Source organism: Gobio gobio, assembly GCF_949357685.1.
Source record: "Gobio gobio genome assembly, chromosome: 5".
Classification (NCBI taxonomy): Eukaryota; Metazoa; Chordata; class Actinopteri; order Cypriniformes; family Gobionidae; genus Gobio; species Gobio gobio.
The window spans coordinates 25,860,342-25,885,761 of NC_137101.1; the positions used below are offsets into that span (position 1 = coordinate 25,860,342).

Below are 25,420 nucleotides of genomic sequence, written 5' to 3' on the forward strand. Positions count from 1 at the left end.
TGACCTTTTATTGAGTAACACACAAAACCCAATTTCCGTTAGGGTCAAGACACACATTAAGAAAAAGTATACTACTTTAAGTCTATCAATAGTGTGTGGATCATAGAGTGTGAGGGCTCATGGGAGTCGCCGTTATGTCACAACAGAAGAATGTAGGTTTCCTACTTTCTAGAGTCACACAGGGAGTGTCTGATTATGTAAATCATGAACCAGGGCTCATTCATTATTACCTTCATCATCTTCATCATCATCACCCCATTCAACATCAGTATGCAATTGTTCTCTTTTTAAAACCATGTAGTAACTACTGGAGAAGAGTATTTGCGTAAAAAGGGTTAATTCATCCAAACATTAAAATTCTGTCATTAATTACTCACCTTCATGTCGTTCCAAAACCCGCAAGACCTCCATTCAATCTTCGGAACACAAATTCTGATATTTTGGATGAAATCCGAGAGCTTTCTGACCCCTTCATAGACAGCTATTTAATTAACACTTTCAAAGCCCAGAAAGGTATTAAAAACATTGTTATTATCACCCATGTGACTCCAGTGGTTAAACCTTGATTTTATGAAGCGACGAGAATACTTTTAGTGCGCAAGAAACAAACAAAAATAACTTTATTCAACAATTTCCTCTAGCCTCTTACGCTGTTGACTTGGTGAAAACAGTGCAGCGCTTCCTAGTTCTACGGCAGAACGACTCGTATCTTGCATCGGGGTGCTCACGTGAACAGCGTTGGCCAATGGTAAGCCAGCATTCTGGAAGTCCACGCATTTACACAGCGTCAACAGTGTAAGAGACTGACACAGGCTAGAAGAAATAGTAATTTTTGTTTGTTTTTTGCGAACAAAAAATATCCTCGTCACTTCATAAAATTAAGATTGAACCACTGGAGTCACATGAACTACTTTAACTATGTTTTTACTACATTTCGGGACCTTGAAAGTGTTAATTATATTGCCGTCTATGGAGGGGTCAGAGAGCTCTCGGATTTCATCAAAAATATCTTCATTTGTGTTCCGAAGATGAACAAAGGTCTTTAGGGTTTGGAACGACATGAGGGTCAGTAATTAATGACAGAATTTTCATTTTGGGGTGCACTAACCCTTTAAGCCGTGTTTTGAAAATCTAAAAGTGCAGAAATATGAAAAAGTAACATTTTACCTTTAAAACAGAACCAACCCTGAAAAATATTCTCCCAAAAGCATTTTTTAATTCTGGGTTCTTCATCACATCTTATTCACAAGGACAAAATTATATTTTAACTGTGGTGTGAGAGAGAGAGAGACTAGAAGCAATTTTAAAAAAGAGCAAATTAAATCCTCATTACAAAACGTATTGCGGGAAGGGGCAAAAAAGCTAATGTTTTACAAGGGTGTATAAAATTACTCATGCTATATACAGAAATAACTTCTTCCTGGTGTTTACTCTTTCCTGAATCTGCAGGTCTGGATCTCCCACTCACACCTGATCTCCCAGGTCTAAAACACGGAACCTATCCAAGTTATAAAAACAGGCCTTCACCACCCGACCTCCAAAGTACCGCCCATTCAGATCCACCACAGCTGAGGAGGAAGAAAAACAACAACAGCAGCACAGATTCAGTTATGTTGACATTCAAAAAGACCAAAAAATACATGAAACAAATATAGTAAAAATATGTAGCTATTAAAATGCACCAGGCCACACAAACTAATATATTAAATGGTATTAAATCCAAATATTTAATTTATAAAATTGAATATTTATTAATATATAATGAAATAATACAATTTCTGATAAAGCTGCAATTATGAGGCCATGAGCACAAATTGTTTATTTGAAATAGAACTGTTTGTTTATAACATTTGTGACTTTAGGACAAGAAGTTTAAAGGCTGTGGATAGATTTAGCATTGTTTATAACTTCTGACCAGTTGATGGCACTGTCCTAAAAAGTTACACAGATACTAAGGTCATAGTCTGGAAATAAGATATTGAGCTTTGTTTCAATACAACAAAGCGTTGCCAGGATATTATTTCATTTCCTGTTCTTTTGCAAGTTTTCAAAATGTTGATTTGAAGTAAAACAAAAAGAATATAAGCATTTAAATGCTTAGGGTAGGAGTTAAAAAAAAAGAAGAAGTTAATATTTGTATTCAGCAAAGATGCATTTAACTGATCAAAAGTGATCAAAAAGTAAAAAAATTAAAAGCAACTCAACTGATTTCAACATCGATAATACATTTTTCTTGAGCTGAAAATCATCATATCAGAATTAATTCTGAAGGATCATGTGACGCTGAAGACTGGAGTAATGATGCTGAAAATTCAGCTTTGCATCACAGGAATAAATTACAATTAAAAAAAAGATATGGTTACACTATTTTAAGGTGTCATTGTTAAGTGTAATTATATATTTAAGTACTGATTAATATTAATTAACTACATGTACCTACTATAGGGTTAGGGTAGGATTTGGTTGAGGGTTAGTTGCATGTAATTACTAATAATTTACTGTTATTACTATGTAACGTGTAACAAAGACACAGTAAAATAAAGTGTTACCATATTATGATTGAAAAGTGTTTTTTTTTGTCCACAACATTACCGGTACTTTTATTTTTACTTTTTAATACTACTTTTACTCTATTATTATTTTTACTGTGTTTTACTGTATCAAATAAATGCAGCCTTGGTGAGCATAACTTCTTTCAAAAACATTTGAAAAATTAAGAGAGAAATTTGCACCTGGAAAACCTGTTGACTTCCCAATCATATAATGTCAAATATAAGGTTTCTAAGAGCTGACACAGATGAGCTTGCTTGGCTGCTAAATCTATCATTAAAATGTTTGGTCCCATGTGATCTCATCATATTTACGATGAGATCACATTAAACCATTTAAGGAAGTGGGTTCTTGACAATGATCTGATCTATGATTAAAAAAATACCCTTATTCTAAAAATAAAAAATAAAAAAACCCAAGGGGGACTCCACAGCCGGTTTAAAAAGCTGGTTTAAACAAATACCACATACAAAAGCCTTCCCAACAAATGGTTATAAACGTATTTGTTTGCACTGCTGCATTCTTAAAACTTACAGCCCTACCCTGGGAAGTGAAACAGTTGTCCCTGCATGAAATGCCAGACTGAGACTGTGTTTTTTCAGGCTTGCTTTGTTTTCAGATACCTGATTGACAGTGGCCAAAAACAGTATTTTGGGAGTTAAAGTGTATAATTTTAGCTGCAGAATTGCAAAAATTATGATCGTTTCAAGCAGGTTTCCCCCAAACACTCCTTCGTCAAACAGGTCATCCCAAACAAACACCAGTAGTACACCTTTTATTCAGCAAGGACGCATTGTGCTAGTCAATGAAGACATTTATAATGTTACAAAAGAGTTCTATTTCAAATAAATGTTCTTTAGATATTTCTAATCTGAAATATTCCACAAAAAAAATCAGCATATTAGAATGATGTGACACAATATTAAAAAAATTTTTAACTGTATTTTTAATTAAATAAATGCAGCCTTGGTGAGCATAACAGGCTTCTTTCGAAATATTTTTCTTTCTGACCCCAAAAAAAGTCATTGGAAACTTACATTGTGTAATTAGCTTCAAAATAAACATTAATATTGATCAGTATGTAATATTTGACATTTTATTATCTAACACACTGTGACATTCAGAAATGTTTAAACTTACGGAAAAAAAAGTAACTGGTGCGACAATGACATCGGAAGTAGCTTAAGCGTTTTGAACTGCGAGAGGCATTACACTTTCTTCGTAAGTTGAATACAGAAGGCGGGTCTGGCGGAAGCTATATTTTACTTTTTTAAGTTTTAAATATGGATATTTTTCTTACACAACGCATCGCTTCAGAAGGCCTTTATTAACCCCCCAAGCCGTGTGGATTACTTTTATAATGGATGGATGCACTTTTTTGGGCTTCAAATTTTGGGCTGCCAGTCAATACCATTATAATGCTTGGCTTAGCAAGGACATTTGTAATATATCTCCGATTGTGTTCGTCTGAAAGAAGAATGTCATATACACCTAGGATGACTTGACGGTGAGTAAATCATGGGCTAAATTACATTTTAGGGTGAACTAACCCTTTAAGTGTAGCTAAAGTGTTCAAAGGTTTTTTGGGCTGCTGTATCTGTAAATATTATTTTATTTTTATTTATTTTTTAAATGGTGTGGTTTAGCCCTGTTGTTATTTAAGTGTTTTACTTTATTTTTTATCCCACAGGAAATCAAATATGTCATCATAATATTCAGTCCTCTATGAACTGTTTCAGATGCTTGATGTTAATTCAATTTGACAAGTGCATTTTCCTTGTTCTTTTTCAGGAATAATAATTAGGACAATCAACATGAACAACAAAAAGAGCTTGAAAACATTACTTAAGTCTCTTATGCTCATCAAGCCTGCATTTATTTGATAAAAAATACAGAAAAAAACTCTTATATTGTGATATATATATATATATATATCACAATATAAGAGTTTTTTTTCTGTATTTTTTATCAAATAAATGCAGGCTTGATGAGCATAAGAGACTTAAGTAATGTTTTCAAGCTCTTTTTGGACCGTTTTAAATTTAATAATTTGATTTGTATATGCGTATTATATAAGTTATAATATATAGTGTGTTATGTGTGTTTGTGTGTGTGTGTGTATATATATATATATATATATACACACACACAAACACACATAACACACTATATATTATAACTTATATAATACGCATATACAAATCAAATTATTAAATTTAAAACGGTCCTTGTTAAGGATAAAAATGCTTTAAAGAATGAGTTAACATCCAGCTTGTTAATATTTCGGTCAGTGTTTGAAAGTGAGTGAGTGAAAACTGGTTTGGTCTGCAATCCCTTGAGGAAGTGATGTAACAAGCCAAGTGATGTAACACCTAAGGGATGGCCCTCACACACTTACCTGCTTTATTAAGCAAGATCTGGGGCGCTTGAAATAAAGACCACCGACACACACCAACACACACTCTTTAAGTTTGTCCTTTAATCGCTCACCTTTAATGGCCGATTCGACCCGTTCGAACTCTAGGAAAATGCGAACGGCCTCCTCGTCACACACACCTGAGATCTTAAAACAAAAGCCAGACACGCAGGTTTCATGTCAGCTAGAAATGACATAGAAATGCAGCTTACATGCACAAGCAGGTAAACTTTCAGCGGCATGCGAGAGGTGCTCGACACAACCCTCACCTCAAAGATGACACACTTGGTGACTTTGCCATATTTCTCACACTCTTCTTTAGTCTCGGCTTCCAGGTCTTCGTCCACCTCTCCCCTTCCAACCATGTTCTACACACACAGTTTTTATGCGCAGATTAACCTCAAAAAAATATTTTTGGCTAAATAGTCTTGAATATCTCATGCAATAAGCAGTCAAAAGGGGCAGAAATTAACTAGAACTGTCAAATTGTTAATTGTGATTAATCGCATTCCAAAATAAAAGTTTGTGTTTACTAATATATATATGTGTGTGTGCACTGTGTATAACTATTATGTATATTTATTATTTACAAACACATACATGTATTAGTAACATGCTTAGTAACATGCTAATGGCAAGCTCTATTAAAATCGATTGGCATCTGGAGTCTCAGTGTGCTTTCCAAAAAAGACATTTATGAAGTTCTATTTAATTTAGGATGATTGACAAAACGTACCCGCAGCAACACCACCTTTGTTGGACATTTGAGAATCTCTGTAAGCGGGTTGGCGTCGTTTTTCTTTGAGGCATCCGCTGAAAAACAGATTCAGATTTCCATTTCAATTTCAAATATCAAAACATACAGCTTCATATAATAGAAAAGTCAGCTTCTTTTAATGTGGATAACAGTAATATCATAAATGTCAATTAATCAAATCAAAACTCTGAGTTGCTTGTGTTATCAATAATGTTTCTGTGAGGCATCATGTTTACATATCTGCATTATGTTTATGATTATGTAATGTTATACTGGTGCATATAAATGAGAATGATTAAATATGATTCTTCCTTTGTGTTCATGTAGTGAAAAGCAGTGAGGGAAACAAGAAATGATTAATATGGGAAACAGGAAATAAAATAAAATCAAACCTGAATTAGAGCCATGTGGATCAGCCACATTTTGACTGGAAGCTGATGCTGATGCTGATGCTGAAACACACACACACACACACACACACACACACACACACACACACACACACACACACACACACACACAAATGTGAATGAACCAAATGATACACTCACACAGTGGATACATGGTTGCGCAAATGACAAAACATGGAATTGAAAACAAACATGATACTCGAAATAAAAAACAACAATCTTTGTTTTGATTTTGTGATGTGAGCTTGTACATGGGTGCTATGTGTTTGTGTATATATATGATCTCACTCTTTTCTGTTGAGTCTCCAATAATAATCTTTCCCCCACGCTTGCTGGTTTTCTCCACTGAGAGCGCCGTGCTCAACCCCTGCTCGTGTTTTCCCAGGCCCTGTCCTTCCCGGAATCCATACTTCTGCATTATTTTATGAGCCACAGTACCACTGAAAAACACACAAACGGACAATGAACTTTAAATTCTAGATTTAATATTCGATTCTTTAAGTTTTGGAAAATCTAAATACATTGTTTAAACTTTCATTTATATTAAACATTGCAAGATTTATTCATTATTTTGTTAAATCAAAAAGTTCTGGTTAAATCTAAACCTCTGTTGTTAAATCTAAAAAAAAAACGCTTTACAATACATTCTCCATTAATTGTTATTAAGTTTATTTATTTTAGTTAAAAATCACAATTTTCCGGTTAAATTTAAATAATATCTTTAAATTTAAAATATTTGTTTAAATTAAATATTAGATTTATTTATTGGTTAAATTCAAATGTACTGGTTAAATCTAAATGCTTTAGCTAAATTGCAAATATTTGGTTAAATCTACAGTTTTCTTGTTAAATCTAAATTCTTAAAAATAAATTCTTTGGAAATTAAATTCATTCTATAAAAAGTATTTAAATGAGATTATTGGTTAAATCAAAATGATCTGATTAAATTAGTGCTGTCAGCGTTAATGCATGCAATTAATTTAAAGTCAAATAATTGAACTCAATTAACGCAAATAAATTACAGAAGTACGTGAAGCGGAGTCATTAACGTAATGTTCGCCACACAGTTATTTGATCTTAGAAGTCGGGAGTTTATCACAATCACACTGAGCATCTACAGCACCTGTAACCCTGGTAGGAGGAAATTTCCATTCTAACTCTTTAACCCGATTCTGATCAGGCCACTTTAAGCCGTTAAACTCTGGGAAAGATTCCAGGGATCCAGTTATTGAATTCATTCAAACAGTCCAAAATAGCGCTAATGTAAAGAAGGCCAGGCTGATTACATCAGACATATCAGAGAGAATAGCAGGGTTCCCACACCTAGGTTAACTTAAAATTCAAGGACATTTCAAGAACTTTCCAGGTCCAATACCATCAGATTCAAGGACTTAATGTGGGGAGAGCAAGGTTACATTGTGTTACCTTGTAAGTAGGGCTGGGCGATATGGCAAAAAATGATCTCGATAAAATCTTTTCATATCAGTCGATATCGATAATTATCACGATAAATGTAAAATATTTATTTCTTTTAAATTTAAAGGCAGATTTTTGCTCCTAAGTGAAAGTTATAGAAACCAGAACACATGTTTTTGAATTCCTTACACTTTTCCAGTCATTTTTCCTTAAATAAATTTCTTAATAGAAAAAAATTGATGTCTGAGTTTCTGCATGTGCTAACGGGTGATATTGTTTCTAGTCATGAAACAGATTTATGTTGCCTGATTTTGGCATATATCTTCAGCTGCAGTATTAATAATATTACATGTTTTGTCTAAGAAATGCACATTTGACAGTGAGTTGACAGTAGTACTAGTTAGGAGTTAGATGTACATTTATGTTCATCAACAAAAACACGGAGTAACAACCTCATTTTTATATGGTAAAGTTTAAATATATGACAGTTTTATTCAATGAACCATTGGTCTTCCATGGTATCATAGATTTAGATCATGATAACCACAGTTAAAAACATTCCTATAGCTCTTCACTGTCATGGTAAAATGTATCTGGTTTCTATGGTATTTGTGTGAAAAACAGTAGCCTAAAAACATTTAGTAGCGTATAAATGCACAAATTCTATAGCTAAATAAAAATACTGTAATAATATTCCATTACTCCTTTAATACATTTAATACATGTCTAGTCTACATTAATAATATAATACAATTCTATATGAATATCTCACATTTCTGCCACAGTAGCCTACCATGGTGCAGTTAGTGTCAGTATATGGTGCTTAGGTGTGTATAAATGTATTATATAACAGAATTATATGGACTCCTTATATTTGGTTATTTGGTGTCCTTTGGAGTCTCAAATGATCCTTGAAACTTGCAGAAAATACAGTTTTGTGAGAATCACCCTTCAATTTGATTGTTTACTTTGCTGGATATAGCAAATGATGACCAAATGAATGTGTTTAATGAGATAAATGGCGTATGCTTAATTTCACGATAAGCGAGCGATTAAATCACACGACTAAAGTTACACACGATTAAAAATTAATCGATTGAAAGCCCTAGATTAAATCGAAATGCTTTTTTATTTCTAGTGACATTTAGATTATTTTTTTGAATCACTTTTTTTGGGAAATCTAAATTACTTGATCTTAAAAAAAACATTCTAAGTTTTAATATATAAATATTTTTTGTGGATCAAAATTTTCTGGAAATCCAAATTCTCTGGTGTAAATTGAGAACCAAAGTGTTCACCCAATCAGTGGCCAATAACAAACTTCCCTATATCTATGAATCATAATGACTTTGTTTCTGAGTGTAGGGGTGTCATTTGTAAGGGCTCTTACCCCATGTTGGCAAGGAATGAATTAGTTGGTCCAGGAGGCGATCGTGGTCTATCCGAGTCATCGAACACAGGAGGTGGGATTGCAGCTTTTGACCTCTGGCGACCATCTTCGTCATATGAATATGATACTGTCATGAAAACAAACACAGTTTTGTTACTTACTCACATTTCCCACAACTCGATTTGATACTATGTAAAGCTGCAACCTATCAGAGAGAAACTGACAACACACAAAATCAAAATCATACGCCGACGAGCCAAAACATTCGTGTGCTGCCAAAACAGCGCTGACTCACCGAGGTATGGACTCTACAATACCCCTGAAGGTGTGTTGTGGTATCTAATACCAATATATTAGCAGCAGATCCTTTAAGTTCTGTAGTTTGTGAGATGGAACCAATGTGGATCAAACTTGTTCGTCCAGCACATCCCACAGATGCGCAATTAGATTGCGATGTGGAGAATTTGGAGGCCAGGGCAACACCTTGAACTCTTCATCATGTTCCTCAAACCATTGAACAATGATCTTTATTCCTGGCCATTTCTCCTGCATCCAACACACTGATTACGAGAACTAATTGTTTGCTTACATTTGATCGACTTAGACCTTATTATGTGGCCTAGTTTGGCGATGATGAACGATATTTGCTTCACCTGTGACTATTGATTTGGCTCATCAGTGTATAGTGATTTTGAACGTGGCAAAACAGGAAAATAAAGGTTTTTAAAAGGTCTATGGGATTTACTTACGGTCTCGATCCATTAGTGATGTCGGAGGGGCAATGGCAGCTCCACCCACATCTGTGTGCCATATGAACAACATCTTATAACCACACAGATGATTATACCAAGGGCCCTTGTTTAAACATGGTATTAACTTCTAGGCTAATTTACATCACAACTGTCAATATATGACTAAAACCAATATAAAAGAAAATGAGAAAGAAGTGATGAAGAAATGTTTCAAAGGGAACTCACTCCTCTTCCTCTTTTCTCTATCAAAGTCCTCCTCCTCATCAGATTCGCCTTCGGGATTCGGGAAACGTGAAAATCCGCTTGGAGCTCCCCCTCCTTCATGCCTCTCTTTACGTTTCCTGACAGACAGGGGCAAAATGGTCACAACACAATGGACAATAAAACAACACAGACGCGTGAAGATCGGGCATATGTTTGGTGTACAGACAGGCAGCCAAAATCTGATTTTATGGAATCAGAATATTAAATACATTTGGTTCTGTGTAATCTGAACAGCAAAAAAACCAAACCTGTTTTGGCTCAATTCGCAAAACTGATTGGAATTATGTGCGTTTTAATAATTTTTTTCTAATTCTGTAAGAATTGGGAAGTCCACACCACAACTATCACAATAACAACAGAAGAACAATAAAATTGGAATCCCTTTTAGAGCGATTTTCCAGCTGATGAATAACAAAAACACTGACAGCCAATTAGAATCCATCCAGCTTTACATTACTGCAGTGCAGGATTATAATAAAAAGAATGTTTGAGCATTGGTGTGGATGGTAATATAGTTATCATTATAGTTAACTTTAACATACTTGGTGTAAACAAGCCTTAAGTGTAAATTAAAGGATTAGTTAATTCCAGAATTTCCTGATAATTTACTCCCCCTCATGTCATTCAAGAGGTTCATGTCTTTCTTTCTTCAGTGCAAAGACTAAGTCAAACGCCCTTTACAAAAAAAAGGTAAAACAATGATGTAGGACGATTTTGAAGTTGTAGAAGAAAATAAGATGAGTTTTTTTTTCACACTTCTGCCTACGTGTGTGTGCATGACCTTTCCAATGTGATTATGTAATGCATAAAGTTGTGGACGCGCATCTTTTTAAAAAAAAATCTAAAATGACATAATTTTTCTTGACAAGACCCTTATTCCTTTGAAGCTGCATTGAAACTGCAATTTGGACCTTTAACACGTTGTACCCCATTGAAGTCAACTATAGGGAGAAAAATCCTGGAATGTTTTCCTCAAAAACCTAAATTTCTTTTCGGCTGAAGAAAGACAGACATGAACCTCTTGAATGACATGCAGGTGAGTAAATTATCAGGAAATTTGAATTCTGGAGAAAACTAATCCTTTAAGTATTGTGGATGCTAGAGCTGCATGATATATCAAAATTATCGGAATATCGCAAATGTACATAGAATGTCTTACGGCAACTCAATGATTTTAATACAAAAGATTACGAAAAGTCTAAGTTTTAGGTTGACGCAGACAGCAGAGAATAGACAGGACACATGCTTAATGTTATTAGGCGCAATAAGTGAAGCAGGGCCTACACATGCGCATAAAAAGCCACCTCTCAGACAGCGTAATCCCGATTTCAGTTCTCTTTCACAGCTTACATGGCCAAACACACACAAAATCATGTCAAACTGCCATCTTGGTGAGTATTCGCATAAACACAATCAGTTATGTCATAAGTAGGGTTGCAATGTTGCAAAATTTGCAATCCTAGTCGTAAGTGGAGTAAAAAGTTGAGAAAGAAACCGTGCATGATCAGTGAAGCTCTTAAAGTGACAGCAGCCTAATAAACCTGCTTCCGTCTGTGTGCTTAATGTTAATCAAACAACAACAGACAAAGGGAAAACCAGTCACTGCTCCTGACGGAATAGCTTTTGTAGCTTTAATAAGAATGAGTGCATATTTAATTTAAACAGTGAAGCAGTGTTTTATTTTTACATTTAAATATTAAATTTCGTTAAATAAACCTAATGTAGGCCTACCTGAAACCCCTGGTTTACACTGACGTTAAAATGACACTTACTTTTTATGTAATGCTACAGTAAAACACTGTTGTTGACTTTCAGAAGTTGTAGAGATGCTTTCCTCTCTTAAAAAAATAGAATGTAAAACATGTATTTTGGTTATATCATTTTCAGTTTTTAAATATATTTGAATATAATTAATTTATTCATAACACTTAAATCATCATCGTATCGCATATCGAATATCGCATTATGTATTGCATATTGCATTTTTCTTCAATATTGTGCAGCCCTTGTGGATGCATACTTCTCTCTCTCCTCAATCTCCTTCTGTCGCTCCTGTTCTCTCTGTCTTTGTCGTTCCTCTCTGTGTCTCTTCACCACTTTCTCATAGTCGTTGGGAAACATGGGGTCATACTCATCAGCCAATGGAATCAGCACATCTCCGGATGAAAACCCCCCTGACACAGAGTCCTAAAATGGACACACACACACAGTCAATGAAACTTAATGTTCTATGAAGGGCAACTTAGTATAACAAACCACTTTGTTTGAAAATATACAGCACACTAAAGTCAGAACAGTCTGAAGGTCTAGTCAGAGTTTGGTGGATGTAGCTTGAAAACTCTAGAAGGAGCATTTTGGATCAGTAAATTTAAAAAAAGTCATATTGGCCCTGTTTACACCTGACATTAAGATGCACTTTGGTCAATCGGATCACAAGTAGACGACGCTAAATACAGGTGTAAACGGGGTCTAAAACATTTTAAGTGTGTCCATTTTCAGTTGAAAAATGCATTCATATGTAAACTGTGCAAGCTTATTTTGTCCATTAGATCTACATTTGCCTGCCCATAAAGCCTCCCCTCGAAGAAATCAGAACAGAAGTGGTTGAAAGTGGACAAAAGAGACAGATTAACACACCAGATGTAAACAGGCATGTGTCTCCATTGTCTACTTGAGATCTGATTGACCAAAATGCATCTTCATACCAGGTGTAAACAGGGCCATTGATACATAAATCACAATTTTGTTGGCCACTAAAGCAAACACATCTAGCCTGGAGCTTTAAATCGTGCAGCCCTAGATGCCAATAATCAGATGGTAATACATGTCATGTTGTTTACCTTCATCCCTGCAGCGATGTGTGGCGGTGTATCAGAGATCTGTCTGTCATCTGCTGCATTTCCTCTCTTCAGATCGATAACTGGAGCTAGAACATTTGACTGTCTCGTCCTCTGAGTCTGCAAAAGAAGTCAGGTTAATTTGTCAGTCACACTTTTCGACTTTCCACATCTCAAGAATTAATTTCCATAACTTTTCCAGCTATTTGTGATTACCGGATAATTGTGTACATACGCACACACACACACACGCACACACATGTATATATATATATATAAAATTAAAAATTATTTTAATTCTAACCAATAATAGAAACATTAAAAAAACTATTTAAATATTTTATGGAAATCATAATTGTAAAATTCCCTAATATTTTCAGGTTTTACATGACAATGGGAACATTGACACTTACACTCTCCAGTTATTAATATAAGAAAGATTGTGGCATAAACATAGACCAACCTTTGCTTGTGTCAATGCAGCTTTCTTCACTTTCAGCTGAGACTGAAGCAGTTTAAAGTTCTTAGACCATCCTTCTGTTTTAGTGTCGCTCGTTGCGACCCCCAAATCATCATATAAAGACATTTTACCTCCTTCCCAAACAAAAACACTGAAATACACAAACATGAAACAGAATTATACATATAAACGTGTTCCAAACATCAGTGTGCTATGTAACAAAAGCTAAAGTATCACACCAATTGTCAGTTAGACGTGTATATGCATTGTAAACATAAAACTATGATCTAAATTAACCTGCAGCTAGAACTTACGTTACAAAAATATGGTAAAATATGGTTGTTGCAGTGAAGTATTATTTATACATTTAGCATTCACTTCCAGGCGGCTTGCAACGCTTATTGTACTATATAGATATATTAAACGATTATTGTCTGAACGTAAACCACTCATGCATTTTATCTGGTCAAAAATCGGAATCTGAATACACACCGTTTACGAAAATAAACCCTTTGCTCGTTCTGCACTGTCGGTTAGCATTACACGCTAGAAGAATATTGTCGCGGACGAATGACATCACAACCGACTGCGGCCAAACGCCCCCGCGTCACGACCGTCGTCACGACGCCAGTTTGAATCGTATTTTATTGTGCAGAGCCTTGCTTTTTAAATAAACATTAACATTACATTATTCCTGAACATTCGTTCATATGCAAAGATTGAACAATTATGCACACGAAAATAAAACCAGAACACGAAAAAAGAGAAAATAACTGCAATAACTTCTCAAAATAAGAGAACAATCGGGTATAAAAATATAAAAATAAAATATTTGTAGAGCTCACAAACTTGTAAAAAGATAAATAAAAAATTATACAGCATTTTGGGGCCTCACGAGAATGTGGTGAATATTTGGTCTTATTTAAATTAGCATGAAAAACTTTCAACAATATCCACAATGAATAAAACTGCGTATATGTAAGTAAATAACACATCTCCAATATTCACAGTTTAACACGCTTCCTTTTGTTTTATAGGCTAGTCTTCATAAGGAGAGCCATAGGTCATGGATTATGGTGAAGGCCTAATCATTTTTCTCTAAACAGAATATCACTTAAAACCGTGGCAACAAACGGTATAGGCTGTAGCCTATTATAGCTATACAGTAATTTAATAATCTGTATTTATGTAAAATGCAGTTAATCCACTTTAAGATCATTGTGTAATAAAACAAGCACACTTTGGTTGACGTGTCCACGTTACTGGGTGTCATATTTGAGTGTGCCACTTATAGGTGCATTTCAGTTGGTTGTTTTTTGCTTTTCTTTACATAATTAAAAAAATCTCTGCAAGCTAAACATGCTGAACATTGCATGAATATCCTGCCATTGAAGTCTTCACTTTGAATTTATAGAAGTTTATAGAAATCTCAAATACTTTTTAGGCCAGCTATTGATTTTTAAATACCAGGTGAAGGGTCGGGTCAGATACCTGTGCCTCCTCTCTTATACACCTATCCTTCTCATTGAAGACCCCATTGACTTCCCCCAGGCCTATTTAATAGCCCCTGTTCTCCTGTTATATTTCTTTAAAGAATAAAGAATATCATGTGTGTGTACTTCTCTCTCTCGAAGGAGAGAGATTTCTGTATCTCTGTTTTGGTATTATGTGTTCTTTTGATAAAGGTCTTATCTCTGCTCACTTCTGACCTTGACCCTGATATGCCTTGTCTATGCTGACTGGCACCCTGTACTGACCTTTTCGCATGTCTGACATCTTTCTCACTCTTTGTCTGAATTAGGTCATTGAACGGACTGTTTATCCGGCTCGACTCTCGCCTGTCTGACCTCTCTTCGGATCTGAACCGATACCGATCTTACCACTAACAGTTCTCCTAAATAGCAGTAAACATCACAACATGTAAATAGGAAAATGTTGGCGTTATTTTGTCACTTATTGAGTAGTAGGCTAGCTGGAGCCGTTCACCTCCATTCTTTGTGCTAAGCTAGGCTAGCGGTGGGTGTGTCAGAGAGAGTTACACCATCCACGGAGATGAGAATGGTATGGACTTATCTAACTCTGGGGGATACGGTGAATAAGTCCCAAAAAGTCGGCATGTTCATAAGACTTCTCTCTAGTCCTTAGTGAAAGTTAGTCTCAGCAGCTTTATGAATACTGTAGGTTAAGAGAAAACTCTTAAGAACTTTTACTGCTATTTAGGAGAACTCTTAGAGGTAAGATAAAATGTTTTGTGCATACAGTGATAATTTTTCATAATTTCATAATTTCGAGAAAATTTTCTCATGTTTAACTTTTTGTAGACAGATAATGAACCACGTAAGGGAACAGGATTATTTCTAAATATTTTTCCCAAAAAATTATATTTATTCACTTCACAACTTAATTTGTGTCAACTCCATCAGACACACTAAAAAGCATAATGTAATTTAATCTATCCTAAAACAGTGCAAGTCATAAAATACATTCTCTGTTTTTTTTTTCAGACTATTATGAACAACCAGATCCTAAATTACTTAATTCTCTTCCCTCCTTTTAATATTACACATATCACCAATGTTCTTAGGTAATTAAGACATAATATCATGTAGTTCCATTGATGTTAACAGTTTTACACAATAAATTGAAAAAAGAATAAGACATTTCTTTCAAAATTAACAAAAACCTTTACCTGACAGTGTTAAATACTGATGGAGTTGACAAATACTGACAGTGTTGACAAAGGTCCAGCTGGGGCCAAAAATACAGTATGTAAATAGAATCATGAAACGCCATCAGAAGAATTCCCCATATGTGTCACCGTTATGTTAGTATCTGTTTTCATGGGCTGTGAAAATATGTGAAAATGTAAGTTTTTTACCAAAATGTTCCACTTCTGATGTGATTTCTAGTGAGAAATTACTAATGTAGGAATTAAATATGTGTTTAGTTCTCCCCAAAGCTCTCATTTTGCTGTAGATCATTAAACTGTTGCACTGCCTTAAAAGTCTGTCCGAAATCAATTTCATGAGGTACCTTCATGCACAAATGCTGCCTTATAAGTCATTGTCTAAGGCAGTGAGAAAATTAGTCATCTGTCTTTTCAGACGCAGCCATGGACTTTCAGTATGTTTTCATTTGTCACGTGGATCCTTTGTTCAGTTTTCCTGATCCTCATTTGTGTAATTGGTGTGTAATTAATTAGTTTAATTTTAAAGAATGGCAAGATTTATCCCACAACTGTTACATTTATGCTCGATTTCTTTGTGTTTCCCTGTGACCTAGTTTCTCTGTGCTGTTAATTCATATATTCATAATTAATTTAATTCAACTGTCATCCTTCAATTATCTCATTAGTTCCCTTTGTTTGGTCAATGCATTTACACCCTGAGTCCTCCCTTAGGCCACATCCACATGAAGCCAGAGCTTTCCCTATCTCTCAAGAATATCTGCGTACACACGAAACCACTGAAACCGACTCAAAACGATGTAGTATACATGCCAGACCAGTATGTGGCACTGTAATTCTGTCACAGAAACACACTAAAAACGGAGAAGAAGAATGGTGGCTAGAAGGGGTACAGCAAACGATAGGAAGTGAGGCAAAATCTCACAATAAAATAACAGTAAATAAATTTGCTACTTACCAGATTGTGTTTTATTAACGCCTACACCTACCCCAACCTTAAACCTAACCCACCCTTACAATAATGCAAATACAATACAGTAATTAAATGACGCAATATTGATGTGCACATGCCCAGTGGCCGTAGCTGTACCCCTTTCTAGTCTTTACTGTGCGGGACGTGGTGTGATGACATCATCCTTTCACAAAATATACGGATTGGCTGTACACACGAAAACGCAAGGGGTGTCGGTTTCAGATTTATCCACTCTGGGACCCGGTTTCAAAAAATACCGGTTTCAGGCTCCCAAAGCGCCGGATCCGGACGAAACGCTGATGCGATACAAAATGTTTACGTATAACAGCTAAAGTCTCTGTCCATTTGAAGTACACTGTTAGACATTTCTGTAATTTGTACAGTTATTTACTATATATCACCCAGTATAATACTGTAAATTCTCTTTACAGTAAATAACTGTAATTCCCGTTGCATCATGGGTATTTTCTATGACGTCAAACACCAAATACAGTGATTTCCTGTATTTTTTAAAAATAAAGTATAATACTGTATTTACCACAACGGCCTATTTGGCACAATTGGGATCGACAGGATTTGCTTTAGATTTATATTAGGAACCATCAGTGCAGCGTTGAAAGTTTCACCCGAGGAGAGAGCTCACGGTTCCAGAGAACATGAGAGCTGTGTCCGGACACCCTGCGAAGATTTTTCATCCCCCGTGAGAACGGCAAACAAGCAAGGTAAGTGTGATTTGTACTATCCGCTAGTGATGGGCAGACCGAGGCTTCGTGAAGCACTGAAGCAGTTGAAGCAAATGTGTCATATTGTTTCGAAGCTTCGAATCAATCTGACACCCGTCTCTACGGCGCCATCTAGTGGTCATTTCCATGTGTTGATCTGAAATACCTTGACAATGATCCATGTAAAAAAAAAAATTTACCATCTGTCTGACAACTACATGATCTTGGTTTTATGGAATTTTTTTGGGTTTATGGAACCTGTAGCCTCGTCATTGTAAAGAACTATATATATTTTGTTTGTTATACAAAATGAACATTAATAAAATAAATAAAGCCACAATGTGTCACATTTGTCACAAAACATTTTTATTCAAAAATATGAATTGCTCTGCTGTTGAAGGACTCAGCTGACTTCTTTTTTTACATATAATTTCTCCAGCCTTTGAAAAAATCCTCTCACAAGGGACACTTGTTGCTGGCATGCACAAATATTTTTGGATGATGTAAATACATGGATGATGTATTGTTGCAGAAGGCTAGCTGCCTATCACAATACACACATCTCACTTTATTTGGTGCTTCCAAATGGAAATGCTCCCACACCACAGATGTACGGCATCTCTTGCGTGCAGCCTCCATTTTTATATATTCTATTAATATATCTATCTATATATCACCTATGAATCTATATCAATATAATTCTATATATCTAACTTATGCTGTGCTATCTATCTGTCACTATCTAACTTAGCCTATATGAATGTGTCACTATATCTATACTATATGTCACTGTCTATACCTATCAGTCAATATATCTAATTTAAATCTAGCCTAAATATAACTAACCAAAGCGCACTATAAATCTCACTGCTATCACAAAATCACTGCTATCACAAAATCACTCTCCTCTCACAAAAACCCACGAGGTGAAGATGGATTTACTTCACTTTTAAACTGTGGTGAATTAGGTTTATACAGATGTGTGACTGTGTGGCTTGTTCCCGCCCCCTTTAATCAACGCAGTTTCGGAAGGCGCCACCTGATGAAACACTTTGAAGCTTCATTTAGCCATAGTCACGTGACATGGGTGTTTCGAACCACAGTTCGGAGCAGTGTTTCGAAACATCTGCGCTTCGGGATCTCGGCAAAGCCCCGAAACGCCTGTTTCGCGTCTGCCATCCCTACTATCCGCGGTTGTCTGCACCCCAATTTTAGCTTGTCAGCATTGGTGCTAAAAACTGAGGTAAATCTAACGTTTTATGAATTTATTGAATTAGATTAGGAACCGGTGCAGCGTTGTAAGTTTTGCCCGAGGAGAGAGCTCACAGTCCGGACCGGACAGTCCGGTCATTTGCTTAAACTTTGCTGCTAAAAACTGAGGCAAACCTAACGTTTTATTAAAAAAAAAAAGAGTTTATTGAATTAGATTAGGAACCAGTGCAGCCAGCGTTGTGTGTAACGTTACTGCCCGAGGAGAGAGCTCACGGCCCGGACAACATACTTTACATAACGTTAGATTATCATTTGCTTAAACTTTGCTGTTAAAAACTGAGGCAAACCTAACGTTTTATTTAAAAAAAATGAGTTTATTGAATTAGATTAGGAACCAGTGCAGCCAGCGTCGTGTGTAACGTTACTGCCCGAGGAGAGAGCTCACGGCCCGGACAACATACTTTACATAACGTTAGGTTATCATTTGCTTCAGCTTTGGTACTAAAACTGAGGTAACATAAACCTAACGTTTTATTTTTAAAAAGACTTAACGTTAGTGAGTTTATTGAATTAACTTTACCAATACAATGAAGATTTTGTTTATCGAGCATATTAAGCGTACATTTAGGACGACGTTAGTTAGTAAATTAACGTTGGCCACTAGTTGCAAAAATAATGTCGTTAACAAACAAAGTTTACATTTGGATTGACATTATTTATTTTACATTTTAGATAAGAATACCAGGAGCCTGCCTGTGCTGTGCGACACTGGAACTCATACAACGGTAAGTAACGTTAGTCCTCTTTGTTTCTCCTCATATTACTGATAATTCAAAGTTTTTCTTGTATGTTTTAGTCGGGTCTGTTTAACAGAATCACAAAATTATTTAGTTTTTCCACCTCTTTTTAGCTGTAACTAGCCATGTACCATGTTTTTTTTCATAAATTATATTATACTAAAATAATCCAAAACTGTGTTTGTCCAGGACTGACAGATTATAATTTTATTTTCTGGAATTGAAGCAGTCCTGGACAATTTTTGGATGATTTTGGCAGATGAAATATAATTTATGAAAAAAACATGGCAAAACTTTAGAATAATGTTGCTCAAGTGCAAACCTGAATACATTTCTGAACACAAAAGAAGATGAAGAATGTTTGTAACCTAACAGATTGAGGCACCATTCACTTCTATAGTAATTTTTTCCTACCATGGAAGTGAATGGTGCCTCAAAATTGTCTGTTTACAAAAATTCTTTAAAAGGTTTAGAACAACAGGGCGAGTAAATGACAGAATTTACTTTTTTTTTTTTTTTGGTGAACTATCCGTTTAATGACGGACCATTATACTAAAGTGTTACCAAAAACATTTAAAGCAAAGGCATTAAGGGTGATGAAATTTAAAATATCTTTATTCTCTTAATTTTCTCTTGCTTTAAGTTTTTTTCGTGAGGAAAAACCCAGAGGAGGGAACAAGATGCACCACCAAAACCAGAGTGAGTCGGAAGACCGGGGAAGTTGTGAACAGGAAGACCACTGTAATCAACAACAGAGTGTCATCCTTCCTTCGCCACCTAATGGAGTTTGAATGGAAAAACTTGGACTTGGTGAGACACTTTTTTAATAGGATATGTAATGTACACAGACACTTACGCTGCATTCACACAGGGCGTCATGCCGGTTAGAAATTTTGTCTGACTTGAGACAGTGCCGACGCCACGTGACAGTGACGTATGGCATCAAAACACCTCGAGAGCAATTCGAGAGCAGTCGGCTAATACAGCCGGTGCAGTTTCTCCAGAGCGACTGCACGGACTTTGATGATGACACAGCTGTTCCACGATTGGCCAGATTCTCCGCATGACAGCGATCACATGTGTTTCGTGTTTATTCTAAAACCTTCAGTTCCTCTAATGCGCACAAATCTCTTTTTTATAACAGTTAAATCTCTTTTCATGTAGTTGCGTTGTTATATTGTCATGTTTATCAAAATAAAACAGATGAAAAACGTAGACCCCCACTTCATTGATAGTTTAGGCTTGTATGTTAACTTTATTCTTGTACAAACACACGCTGTATTAAGTAGTGCATAAAGTATTACATGACAAAAAATGTCTCTGAAACATCTGTGCATTGACAAATATTGCATTTATTTCACTTCAGCTGATAAAGTGTGCAAACACAGTGCAAGCATCACTGCGGGAAGCAGAAAGTGTCAGACTTCACGTCTCCGTTTGCAGCTCCTCCCCGCCTGCATGCGGTTACTCTCGCCGATTGGTTGCATCCAGCCACAGCTGATGTCCAACACACCTTTCAACTTCTGCCGCTTGCAACGTGAGTGAAGCGACGCGACGGAACCCACAATTCAGTTCAGCAACGCATGACGTCAACCATTCAAAGTAAATGAGAAGCGTCCCGTGTGAATGCAGCATTAAGTTTGAGGATACCTTACTAAAGCTAATGCAGTATACATGTAATCCATCCTGCAATAAAAGGTTACATTGTTGTTTTTGATTAAATAGTTTGTGAAATCATGTTGAGGTGATTCAGTAATATTACTTTTTTGGAGCATGTAGTTTGTGCTGCTGCTACTATTATGTACTAACAGTTTTCTTTAGTTTTTTACTCAATATAAATTTTGTTAAGCTAATAACAGAGACACCTCTCTAATATGCAATCAGGTTCAGCATCACTACAAAGTACATTCTTCAAAATATTCATAACATTGAATCACCAGCTAAAATAAAAACTGAACATTTCATTTCACATCTTCATGAAGGCATTGCAGGACTGGATTAGACTAGACAGCATACGTTGAGCTAGGTGTACCTCAAAGTGTTAACTGTCTATAAAATAGTATTTTACCATTATGATGAATTGTAATGGGATTATTATTTTTTATTAAATTCCAACAGTGTAAAATGTTTGTGTATACTCAAATTGTATGACTAACTTCATATCATTCTTATCTAGAGGGACTTCTTGCCATAATGGAGCAGAATCCTGGTTCCTGTTTGAAATCATCCAATGTGGAAGATGGCACAGATCGGTACAGACATGAAACTTGTGTTTGTGTTGTGTTGTGATAACTTGTTTCAGAATTAATTTGCTCTTTGTTTATATTTTATTCATGTATATGTGTATTTTGCACCAAAGTTACAGTATTCTTCAACCAACTATTTACAGTATTCTACCAACTATTTTCTGCAGAGTTTTTAAAATTGTAGCTCAAACAATAGTGTGGGGCGCTAGCAAGGTCATGGGTTCAATTCCCAGGGAAAGCAAGAACTGACAAAATGTAAAATGTGTATCTTGAATGCAATTCAAGTCGTCTGCCAAATGCATAAATGTAAATAAAATGTAAAATAAGTGATATTGAATGCACTCTGATTACTTTTATACATAATTTTCTGAAAATAAGATTTGATTCGAGGATGTTTTAAAGTGAACTTTTTCCACACATTTACATGTTTAAGTTAAAGCACTTAAAATGTTTTAAATAAAGAATTTTATATTTCATAATAATTGTCTGTTTGGATTACTTCTGTAGGATAGATTAATGTAAGAATTAATGTAATTCAGTAAGTATTAATTATTGAATAGGATTAGGATTAATGCACTGTTAACCAAGGTTTACAGTAACAGTACTGTATTACAAAATTACAGTAACATGTAGTTACTGTAAACTGAAATGCGGTTATTGTACTGTAAATCTCAAATACAGTAACTTACTGGCAACAGTGTTGCCAGTAAGTTACTGTAAAATCTCTTATAAATGTCTAACAGTGTAGTGTGTTTTTTTCCTGTTTTCTAAGTATTTGTGATTAAAGTCTGTTTCCTGGAATTATTCCTCGTCGTGAGAGTTTCTGAAATTGCGCGTTACTTAACAGAAAAACAGACCTAAACTGTTTTTTTTTTTTGTTTCTTTTTTCCCTCCTCCCTGTTATCATGGACATTCCTGCAGTTGCCCTGTTATGCCAGGAGCAGAGGGACGGCTCCCTGGAGTCTCACACCAGGGATTTTTTGGAGTTGCCGTGTGAAACGCACTATCCAGACTGCTCACTTTGCGTGTTTTACATATAAAGCCTCTGTGAGTGGTCCAAAGCATGCCTTCCGGGGAGCGGTCCTCGTGACAGTTTCGCTGCATTCGTGGAGTGGGTGCTGGTGAATAATAACTTGCCTTTCACCATCGCCCCCGCGGAGGATAACATCACCACCAGCCCCACTCCAACACTGCCAGAGACCAGCCATTCACCACCAGCGAGAGAGCCTTGCAAACACAACACAGTGGAGAACAGCCTATCTGGACCAGCCTGGAGACCAACCCATACAGGTTCTCCGGGTTTCCTCATCCCTTCGGCTTCGCCTTGGTTGGCCTTTAGCCTATGCAGGTTAAAGGTTAAATGTTTCCCTGTGACCTATAGTGTTTTTAATCAGTCATTTCATTCACCTGTCATCCTTCAATTATCTCATTAGTTCCCTTTGTTTGATCAATGCATTTATACCGTTTAGCTGAATACGTAAAAATTTTGCATCCTATAAGCGTTCCGTACAGACGGATCTGCCGTTTTGGGAGCCTGAAATCGCTATATTTTTAAACCGGGTCCCAGAGTGGATAAATCTGAAACAGACACTCTTGCGTTTTCATGTGTACAGCCAATCCGTATTTTGTGAAACGATGATGTCATTACCCCACGTCTCGAGGTTTATGTGCATGCTCCAAGTCTTCTTCTCCGTTTTTAATGCATCTCTGTGGCAGAATTACAGCGCCACATACTTGTCTGGCATGTATACTATAGTTTTGAGTCGGATTCAGTGGTTTTGTGTGTACGCAGATATTTCTCGAGATGAGGGGGAAAAAAAAGATTGGATAGGGAAAGCTCGAGCTTTGTATGGATGTGGCCTTAGTCTGTCTGTTCTCATTTGAAGTAGTGTGGTTTTCTCCTGTTTTCTAAGTATTTGTGATTAAAGTGTGTTTCCTGGAATTATTCTTTGTCGTAAGAGTTTCTGATATTCCATGTTACATAACAACAACTATTTACATTAACCTTTACATTGTGATGATGACGGAGTTGACATGTTAAAGCTGTGACCGCAGAGACTTCCATATTGTCTGGTTAAATATTAAAAAATATATAACTTTACATGACTGTGTCCCACTGTGAGATCCACAATGAGCAGGAAATAGTAAGTGCTCCTCAGAGTAAAACCTGCCTAACATGTAGGCTACATGTTAAATTATGTATCCAAGTGTAGAGTGTGCTTTTAAAATAATAATAAATAAATGATTTAAAAGTATAAGCAATGAATGTCCTGGGTAGAATATATAAATGTCCTTTAGATGTAACCTTTTAAGTAATTTTGTTGGTATTCTTACTTTGTGTTTAGGACGTGTTTTGTCCCTTATCTGATCTCAAGAATTTGTGAGTTGTTTATTTCCTCCGAGTAGTCTGACTAACTCGCTGCTGCATGTCACGGTGCTGCCTGCTCTCTTTTGTCTGTCAGCTCAGTGTCTTTCCACTGTGGCTCTCTTCCCAGCATGTAGCCTATATTGCATAGTGAATTGTGATTGGTCCTTTCTTATTCTATTTCACAATCTTAAATTTAATTTAAAAAAATGCCCTGAGCGTACAGCGGCATGATCTTGGAGACAGTGCGCAGGCGTTCGTTTACAGTAGCCTACACATAATATAAGAGCAAACCATATAGGCTACGTGCCCTTAACTGTGTAGCCTACTCTTCAAGTCTATTTCGCAAGTGGAACTTAGACGCAGCTCGCTAGACGCGCCCAAAGTGAAAGTGAAAGATGTTGTGGATATGACGTTTCCACTCAAACGCACAAATGTTGTACATCTCTGCGTGGCGGTGTGATTTTATACACATTCGTGAGGATTAACCCGACGGCTTTCCTTCTGAATTCACCGGGACACGTGGACATGCATATGCTTGGTATATTGATTTTCATGACGGCCGCTTATCAACATAATATTGCCAGAGCAAACGGTAAGTTTTCAGTAACGTACCGGGAAAATACACATTTATATGTTTGGCAAACCTGAACAGCGTTATTGCATATTGCACATATGTTGAGGTTTGTAACTGTGGACTCTACTAGCCTACAAATGGGGTCGCTTGGCTGAAATGCTCGTACATCACATGGCCTTCAAGAAAAAGAAAAAAAAAAAAAAAAAGAAAAAAAAACGAAACCACGTCGTGGAAAAAGAAACTAGAGAAGAAACTTTAATTGAAATATCATTGAAAACTCATTCTCGTGACAGTCTCCTATAGCCTAATGGAAAAATAATTATATTATGCTCTAGCCTACTATATTAGGAATTGCTTGTTTATTTATTTATTTATGTATTATTAAATACTGTCCTTTTTTATTATTCATACTACTGTCCATAGCCTTCTACTGGGAAACATTGACAGGGTAAATCCGTGATTAAAAGACTGCTGAATTTGATCCAAAACGGTCAGCAATGGTTGACTGTGACCATTAGGCCTAATGCACATTATAGTGAAACAAATGTATTAATTAATTGATCTAAAACGTGGTACAATTTTGCTACCCT

General features: G+C 36.0%; 3 protein-coding genes and 1 long non-coding RNA gene across 7 annotated transcripts in view; 2 read left to right on the top strand and 2 right to left on the bottom strand.

The window, feature by feature from the left end:
- taf3 (TAF3 RNA polymerase II, TATA box binding protein (TBP)-associated facto) overlaps window positions 1-25,420 on the bottom strand; it is a 996,662-nt gene that overhangs the window by 288,293 nt on the left and 682,949 nt on the right. The gene's annotated exons all lie outside the window — the stretch shown is intronic.
- Window positions 988-13,842, bottom strand: rbm17 (RNA binding motif protein 17). 2 transcript variants are annotated; one of them, XM_079817199.1, is made up of 14 exons: window positions 13,745-13,842; window positions 13,256-13,403; window positions 12,796-12,912; window positions 11,976-12,142; window positions 11,728-11,793; window positions 9,917-10,032; window positions 9,689-9,739; window positions 8,940-9,066; window positions 6,422-6,573; window positions 6,116-6,175; window positions 5,703-5,779; window positions 5,236-5,334; window positions 5,041-5,113; window positions 988-1,568 (listed from the first exon to the last, which is right to left on the bottom strand). In XM_079817199.1, exons 2-14 carry the CDS (start codon window positions 13,376-13,378, stop codon window positions 1,465-1,467), a joined length of 1,332 nt encoding a protein of 443 aa, XP_079673325.1. In that variant the 5' UTR covers window positions 13,379-13,403; window positions 13,745-13,842; the 3' UTR covers window positions 988-1,464. The 2 variants fall into 2 exon arrangements, with proteins under 2 accessions (XP_079673325.1, XP_079673326.1); XM_079817200.1 differs by having other exon boundaries at window positions 13,567-13,820.
- LOC307126601 lies at window positions 18,700-22,363 on the top strand. The gene is made up of 5 exons (XR_013816512.1): window positions 18,700-18,876; window positions 19,578-19,630; window positions 20,286-20,452; window positions 21,009-21,244; window positions 21,819-22,363. It is a non-coding gene; the product is annotated as an uncharacterized lncRNA (long non-coding RNA).
- LOC307126597 (uncharacterized protein) overlaps window positions 24,288-25,420 on the top strand; it is a 28,415-nt gene continuing 27,282 nt past the window's right edge. Inside the window, exon 1 of one of the 3 annotated variants that reach the window (XM_079817208.1) lies at window positions 24,288-24,848. In XM_079817208.1, the coding sequence (XP_079673334.1) occupies window positions 24,782-24,848 (67 nt within the window). In that variant the 5' untranslated portion in view covers window positions 24,288-24,781. The remainder of the gene's footprint in view (window positions 24,849-25,420) is intronic. The other 2 variants (XM_079817207.1, XM_079817209.1) reach the window with 2 other exon arrangements.